This window comes from Drosophila obscura, unplaced genomic scaffold (assembly GCF_018151105.1).
Source record: "Drosophila obscura isolate BZ-5 IFL unplaced genomic scaffold, ASM1815110v1 contig_1, whole genome shotgun sequence".
In the NCBI taxonomy this organism is placed as follows: Eukaryota; Metazoa; Arthropoda; class Insecta; order Diptera; family Drosophilidae; genus Drosophila; species Drosophila obscura.
Genome location: NW_024542679.1, coordinates 4,578,280 through 4,586,275, shown reverse-complemented (window position 1 = coordinate 4,586,275; position 7,996 = coordinate 4,578,280). Strand labels below are relative to the sequence as shown.

Genomic DNA, 7,996 nt, shown 5'->3' with positions numbered 1-7,996 from the left:
AACGATGGGCTGGCGCACTTTTTCGATTGGGTTGGGTTCTCCTTTATTGAAACTTTCGCATTTGCATGGCTAAAACTTAATCGTAATCATAATAGTATTGTATTAATAAGTTACTAAACGTAAGGCCAAATCAATGTCAACGTTTTAGTTACAACAATTGGGGATTCTATGTGGTACATCGCATTTGGATCCGATCCGTGCGAGCGTTGGCTTACTTGTGGCACTTTTATCCTCCTTCTCCTTCTCCCTGTCTGTACGCTTATGGGAAAACTAAATGCAAAATGGAGCTACAAATTCAAAAAACACGTTGACCACAATTTTAATTGGTGCATCAGCAGCAACAGCAGCGCGAGGCCTGTTGGGCCTGATGCGATGATTATATTTGCTCTCGTTCAATAATCATCGATCACGTGGCAACAATTCCATTGATTTGTGGTGTGTGCGAGTGTTGGTGTGTGTGTGTGTGATTTACTTGATGACAAACATTTCGCGACGGTTTGGTTGTTGGTTTTGCAATGCAATAAGTAAATTCAATTAATCACGAGTGCTAACGTTAGCCCTTCTCCTACTCCTACTCCTACTCCTACTCCTTATCGTCGTACTCGATCTCATGTACGTCACACTTCTCACTCTGGGGGGCCACAGCACTTGATATAATAATTTCGTTTCCTTTTTTTCACTTAAATGTTTTCTTTTTGTTTTCTTTTTGTTTTTTTTTTGTTTTATGATGAGCGGCAGCCATTAATATTGAACGTCAACTTCGGCCTGGGCCGTTGGCTAGGTAAACATTAGTGATTGATGATTGATTAATTGATATTGCTCCTAGTTGTTCGATGGCTCCAGGTCCATGTTGCTGCTGGTAGACGGGGATTTAGTTGCTTTTGGACTGGACTTTTTCGCCGAACTGCTTGCATAGCGGCTGGAGGTGGAAGAGCCTGTCTGGGAACCCGACGGTCTGCTGTCCGATGTGCCGGCGGCATTCTTGTCATCATCATCGTCGTCGTCGTCTTCCTCCTGTATCAGCTTTCGAGCCAACTTTACCGCCTCGAATTCACGATAATGGGCCTTGCGACGCCGCTCAAATTCACGGCGCCGTTCTGTAAAGTAAATAATAAACAATAAATATTTTGGGCGAAATTTGAGTAGCGCTCAATGCTCACGTCTCTCCTCCTCGTTCATGGGAAGATCGTCGTCGGAAGAACCCTCGTCCTCAATGCTCTCGGAAGACTGTTGTGTGCTGGCCGCTATGCGAAGTCTGGAAAAAATTGAGCAAGTATTTATGTAAACATCAGACGAACTATAACGGGAAGGGAGAGGCTTACTTCTCCACTAGGAGTTCTGTGTCGAGTTCGTCTCTGGTTTCTTCGTAGTATGGGGTTTTTGGCTCATCGATTTTCATATGTCCGTAGTCCTTGTCCGCCGGATGGAACGTCTGCAGCACGTTCAGCTCATCGAACTTGGCACTTTTGCGAAAACTGCAAGGAATTCTACGGCTTAGCATTTGTTCAGGTGGAAAGGTCATAGGTAGTGTATGTGTGTATGTGTATGTGTGGTTTTGTCTCTCACCTGGCGCCCGACTTGTCGAAGCTGCGAGAAGTCTTTAAAATGCCCTTGCATGGCAACTGTGGGCTGGGCTGGTTCTGCATTTTATCTTGGCGCTGGCTGATCTCACGCGTTGGCTGCAATGAGGCAGAGAGAGAGCGGAATTTTGATTTAAATATACGTAGTCTCACTTGCATAATTACGTCAATACTTCTGGAACTGGAACTGGACAATGGTGAATCACGGCTATGGCGACGGCAGTAACAGAACAGACACTGGAATCGCGAAATTCGCCAGATTAGAATGGCACAGGTCGCAGCAACACTTACGCCACCACCCAGCTGTGGTCGGCGTGCCCTTGGGGGAGTCGCCACCCACTGGGCACCAGCCTCCACCGCTGCCACCACCATTGCCACCCACCTGGGCGCTAGCCCCCGTTTATAGCCATTCGGCATCGCATGTGGCATTAACAACGCCCTTCTATCCTGGTTCTGCTTCTGGCTTGCTGCCACCGCTACTGCTGCTTCTGTTGCTGCTGCGTGCCGTGCTTGTGGCTTATATTAACCCAACTTACTTGTCTGGTGTGGGGCCACTGCTGTTAACTGCAATTGAAACTGCAATTTACGCCTCAAATTCGGTATGCAGTCAGGCACGGTGGACGACGAAGAGCGCTTTAAATGGTAAGCTGGGCGGAGGGGCGTGTCTTAATTTGGATACTATAGATTTAGTAATTTACGTGAATTTATTGGCCGCAATCACTAAAAAAGTCCGGTATTTCCTTTTTAATACAACAAATTTGAGATTTTACTAACTGGTATGACCGTATTTCATAAACGGGAAATTGTCACATGGTATTTTCAAAGCTCTTGGGAAATACCAGTTAAAATACCAGAAAGATATTAAGACACATTTCAAATTGACCGCCAAACTCAATTAAGCGCACGAAAAATACTGACATTTTTCGCTCTCAATTCGTGGTGAGCTTTTAAAGCTCGCTCTCAATTCGTGGAGAGTTTGCCAAATTTGCTCTCTAGCAGCATTGTTGTGCAACTTTGGCACGGAATGAGCAACAAGTCGAATACCTTGGGAAAATGGGTATTATGGACTTGAGAAATTCTTTGTAATTTCAGGCACCAATTAATGCAGAAACTACTCAGTCTCTGTTCTAAAGATTTTAACAAAGTTTTGCAGCTCACGGGTACCAATATTAGGTATCAGAACCGGGATAAATGTATATATATATAACAAAACATATGCATTAATAGGTAAAAAACATGTCAAGCTAGGATAAAATCATAAATAATGTTTCAATGGAGCTTGGAACAACAAAATTAGCATCAATTAAAAGAAATAAGGTATACCTTGGTTGACCAGCAACATTGACGTCACATTTAGTCAACATTTACGTTTTATGCTTTGGCCGCTTTTGTTTGAACCTTAATATGTAAACAATACAATGAAAAATAGTTCTGAAAACTAGCCAATCCTAAACTAAATTCATTGAGGAATTGGATAAAATTATTTGTTTACGGCTGCGACGGCCAACTATCTGGTAATATTAAACTGAATATCAAAATTGACGAATTTCATATCACAAAATATCACGGTATGGCAGCCCGCAGCAACTACGAATTGCACGAGTCTGGCAGCGCCACAAAAAACGACGTCACATTCGTTTTATGTTGTTTTTGTTTGAACCTTAATATGTAAATAATCCAATAAAAACGACTTCTGAAAACTTGCCAATCTTGTAGAAAATTTATGTATCTATCAGATAAAATTATTTGTTTAGGACTGGGAGGGCCAACTTGCTAGTAATATTAAACGGAATATCAAAATCGAGGAATATCAACATTGAATGTTTTGAAAAAACAATCGATACTATCGTGATAGCTCTAAGAATTATTAAAAAACCATTGAAACCTTTTAGGAACTTTTCCATTTTAAAAATTAGATGCCACCTGTCGATTTGTTTACAAGTGTGTCTTCGTATTTTATAGCAGTCAATCCAAACATATTAAAGCGCAACGACTGTAGCTCGATACTATCTCAAAACCATCGATAGTAGAGACTAGCAGCAAAATATCGATACTATCGATAGTGCCCTCGATGGTTTGACACCGCTAATAAGTGCGCGGAAGGGAACAAACAAAATTTATTTTATTTTATTTAGTGTCGGAGATAAAGGAAATTCCAAGCAGAGCTGTACAATGTTCAACGGTCAGTGCATAGATATGTAAAGCTAGATTATTAAGCTATCTCTCGGATTAAGTTGTTATTGCGGCTTCGCCTCATTTGCGCATCATTTTCGCCAACGAAAACTTGGGTAACAAGTACCAGCCAGCCCACGGAGCAGTGCAGTGCTGCAGCACAATGACAGCCATTATGGCAGATTATTGATTAAAGTAGGGGGGAAAAGTAGGGATGCACGGAAAATGGTGCATGAAAAGGGTTTTTGGCATGTGGTGGGGGGGGCAACAACAACAATTAGCGGGTAATGGTGCGCAATATGTGCCGCATAATCATTTGATCTCGTTTGTAGCTGGCTGGTTTGTTGTCGACTCACGATTGGCTGATGCGGACGCCTGATGCTTGATGCCTGACGCTGCTGTGAGACATCTGACGGGGCATTCTTGGCCGCTTTTTGCAATCCCCCAATCCTCACTCACCACCCTCGCTATCCCATATATGCACACATGTAAACTAACAATTGGCCAAATATTTCTCTGTCACGTCAGGTTCATCACATCCGCATTCAAAGTAACCTACAAGCCATCTATCGCCCTCTAACGCACACATAAACAAACAGATTCAAAGTTCAAACAGCATCCGAAGGTGATTCAGCCGAAAGACCAACATTCTTGAACCATGTCGTGGATGGCCTTTGGAGCGATTGCTTCTGGCTTTGGTATTTTGATCCCATTACCTTTCCATACCGTTGTGGCCGTCTCTAATACGTGTGTAGCTTGGACGATTGTGTAGCTTGTTGATTGTGTCGCTCCTTTAGGCATCTTTCACTTAACTGATCTTGAACTCTTTTTTTTCCCCCCGAAACAGTTCTTCAGCGCCTGCTGGGGGGCGACCAGCCGCCTAACAAGGTTTTGGAAATAAAGAGCGAATCGCTGGGCACTCTCCAGGTGCTGGCTCGCGATGATGCCATGATGCTCTTCGCACCGCCCTACAACAGCAACGACAAGCGACAAGTCTACGAGATTGTTCTCCAGCGTCTAACCTCGGATGTGAACACCTCATCCTTCAGCCTGTATCGCTCGCCGCTGCAGCAAGAGGCCGAGGATAAATTCAATGCCTTCCGGCAACGTCTGCCCGTGTTTGTCAGCATGGTCAAGGAGGTGAGAAAGTGTTTTCCACTGGCGACAGAAGCTTTGATTTTAAGTGTTTATTTCTGCTTTTTAGTTCTACAATGTAAATGGCCTGCAGAAGGCATGCGATGTACTTACGGAGAACCCAACGTGGACGCTCGCCCATCTGGTGGCGTATTTCAATCTGGTGGAATACATCAGCAATCCCAAAGTGCTGCAGTGCGTGGAAGATGACGATCCCACCACCCTGATGTCGCCCTTCCAACTGTCCATCAAGCAGGGCCACATGGAAATGGTCAAGGCATTGCTGCCGCTGAGCAAATTGGAGCACTTGGACATTAACAGCAATTCGGTATTTCACTATGGAGCCAGCACCACCAAGGAGATCGTCAATGTGAGTACCAGCCGTCCCAATCGATGCGTCTGTCCATGACTTGAACAAAAATCTCCCATAGCTCCTCACCGACAAGAGCACCGTGAACCTGAACCACCTCAATTCGGATGGGTACACGCCGCTGCATGTGGCCTGCGTCACAGATAAGCCAGAGTGTGTGAAGGCCCTGCTCCTAGCCGGCGCCGATGTCAATCTGAATGCGAAAAACATCACCAAGCTGCACAAGACATCGGCACCCACCTCGGTGGCCTCCTTTCTGCGCACCAACGTTAGCAAGCTCTACACACAGGACATGAAGTACGGCGGCACACCGCTGCACTGGTGCTCCTCACGCGAAACACTCCACGCCCTCATCATGGAGGGCTGCGACGTCAACTCGACGAACTTCGATGGGCGCACTGCCCTGCACGTGATGGTGGCCAGAAATCGCTTCGAGTGCGTCGTCACGCTGCTCGCCCATGATGCAGACATCGATGTGCTAGACAAAGAGGGCAACTCGGCCCTGCACATTGCCATCGAGAAGAAGCTGGTGCCCATCGTCCAGTGCCTGGTGGTGTTTGGATGCGACATCAATCTGAAGAACAAGGATGGCAAAACCCCACGCCACATGGTGGGCAATGAAGCCAGTGGCAACAAGGAGGACGAGATACTCTACATACTGCATTCGGTGGGCGCCAAACGCTGTATCGAATCGGGCTCCAAGTGTCCGCCCGGCTGCAATGCCAAGGGCACCTACAACGGCATACCGCCAGAGGCGCCTGAGTCTGTGGAGCAGCGTGAACATATCGAGACTATGCTAGCTACCACTAGCCGCCAAATGGTTGGCAATTTTCTGGGCGCAGCCGCCAACAACTTGATGGAAAAGCAGGCACCTCCACAGTAAGTCGTGTAAATGGATAATAATGTACAGATCGTATAATTCTTCTCTTTCTATTCTTCAGGATTCCGGTGCTGGTCGATACGGAGAAGGAATTAAAGGGTCAGAGCATCATGGACGCCTTGCTGGGCATGTTCACAACCAAAGTTAATGCCGACGAGATGAAGAAGACCACTTCGTCGGGCAGTTTGTCCAATAAAACGGCCACACCAGCCTCTAGCCCGGAACAGCTGCCATCTCCAACGTCACCCATTGCGGCAGAGGTGGGCGATAAACCCTATGGACGCGGACGTCTACTATGCCTGGATGGCGGCGGTATTCGTGGCCTGGTCCTGGTCCAAATGCTCCTCGAAATCGAGAAGCTCTCACGCACCCCCATCATACACATGTTCGACTGGATTGCCGGCACAAGCACGGGCGGCATTCTGGCCCTGGGTCTGGGCTGTGGCAAGACGATGCGTCAGTGCATGGGCCTCTATCTGCGCATGAAGGAGCAGTGCTTCGTGGGCTCCCGGCCCTACGCCAGTGAGTACTTCGAGACCATACTCAAGGACAATCTCGGCGAGTTCAATGTGATGACGGACATTAAGCATCCAAAGATTATGGTTACCGGTGTGATGGCGGATCGCAAGCCCGTCGATTTGCATCTCTTCCGCAACTATACCAGTGCCAGCGATATTCTGGGAATAGTCACGTCCATAAGTGAGTATAGCACATAAAGGATTTTCTCGATCAGAAATATATAATTCGCACTCCTATCTCCCAGCCAATCGTCGCATTCCACCGCCTCCGCCGCACGAGCAGCTGGTGTGGCGTGCGGCCCGAGCTACTGGAGCTGCTCCATCGTATTTCCGCGCCTTCGGACGCTTCCTGGATGGTGGTCTCATTGCCAATAATCCCACGCTGGATGCCATGACCGAAATACACGAGTACAACATGGCGTTGCGCAGCTCGGGCCGTGAGGCGGAGGCCATACCCGTGTCCGCTGTGATTTCGCTGGGCACGGGCCACATACCCGTCACCGAGCTCAAAGACATCGATGTGTTCCGACCGGAGAGCATTTGGGACACCGCCAAGCTGGCCTATGGCATTTCCACAATTGGTAAGGACAAATTTTCCACTGATGGGATTCGATTTCAAGACAAAATTCATCCATGCAGGCAATCTACTTGTGGACCAAGCGACCTGCTCCGATGGACGGGTTGTGGATCGAGCCCGCGCCTGGTGCAGCACCATCGGCATACCCTACTTCCGGTTCAACCCACAGCTGAGCGAGGACATTGCCATGGACGAGAAGGATGACCAGAAGCTGATAAACATGCTGTGGCACACCAAGGCCTACATGCACGCCAATCGCAACAAGATCATTGAAATGATAAACTTTCTGAAATAGCGCGCAAGACGGATTTAGACCGCACAGCCCTACGCTCTAGAGATCTATTGTCAGGCTAGATATCTGTTTTAAACAGTTTCCACTGTTCTCTCTGTGTATTGTAATGTATGTTCCGAGCCCTTTTTTTGCGTTCTAGCACTTTTTCGCGGTCTAAATCAACGCCCATACCATACACACACACCCACTCACTCACTCACCGAAACCTCCCCAAATGTATGATTTAAATTAGTTTCAAAGTTTTTTGTATTATTGCCCGTTTGTTGTATGTATATCTCCACGCATCATCCTCTCTCCTCCAATTGAATTGGGAGCTGAAATGTACTTTTATAGGAAAACATTCCGTGGCCCTTTATTTGTAAATGCATATGTAACTGAGCACGAATTTTAAATAAAACTTGTAAGTGTTTAAACCTGTTCTCTGATGCATAATAGCCCGCAGCGGATTCTTGGCAATAAAGTTCCCAGAACTT

General features: G+C 46.8%; 2 protein-coding genes across 5 annotated transcripts; one reads left to right on the top strand and one right to left on the bottom strand.

The window, feature by feature from the left end:
• Positions 1 to 317: 317 nt before the first annotated feature.
• On the bottom strand, positions 318 to 2,357 carry LOC111071518 (protein phosphatase inhibitor 2). Of its 3 annotated transcripts, none has more exons than XM_022362923.2 (5): positions 2,117 to 2,357; positions 1,567 to 1,679; positions 1,323 to 1,475; positions 1,161 to 1,255; positions 318 to 1,097 (listed from the first exon to the last, which is right to left on the bottom strand). In XM_022362923.2, the coding sequence occupies exons 2-5, from the start codon at positions 1,644 to 1,646 to the stop codon at positions 823 to 825; spliced, it is 603 nt and encodes a 200-aa protein (XP_022218615.1). In that variant the 5' UTR covers positions 1,647 to 1,679; positions 2,117 to 2,357; the 3' UTR covers positions 318 to 822. The 3 variants fall into 3 exon arrangements, with proteins under 3 accessions (XP_022218615.1, XP_022218613.1, XP_022218614.1); XM_022362921.2 differs by lacking the exon at positions 2,117 to 2,357 and adding an exon at positions 1,746 to 2,045; XM_022362922.2 differs by lacking the exon at positions 2,117 to 2,357 and adding an exon at positions 1,754 to 1,769.
• Positions 2,358 to 3,661: 1,304 nt separating this feature from the next.
• LOC111071555 (85/88 kDa calcium-independent phospholipase A2) lies at positions 3,662 to 7,730 on the top strand. 2 transcript variants are annotated; one of them, XM_022362968.2, is made up of 7 exons: positions 3,662 to 3,762; positions 4,600 to 4,892; positions 4,957 to 5,256; positions 5,318 to 6,135; positions 6,198 to 6,835; positions 6,900 to 7,235; positions 7,294 to 7,730. In XM_022362968.2, the coding sequence occupies exons 1-7, from the start codon at positions 3,753 to 3,755 to the stop codon at positions 7,524 to 7,526; spliced, it is 2,628 nt and encodes an 875-aa protein (XP_022218660.2). In that variant the 5' UTR covers positions 3,662 to 3,752; the 3' UTR covers positions 7,527 to 7,730. The 2 variants fall into 2 exon arrangements, with proteins under 2 accessions (XP_022218660.2, XP_041449949.1); XM_041594015.1 differs by lacking the exon at positions 3,662 to 3,762 and adding an exon at positions 4,283 to 4,450.
• The last annotated feature ends 266 nt before the right edge of the window (positions 7,731 to 7,996 follow it).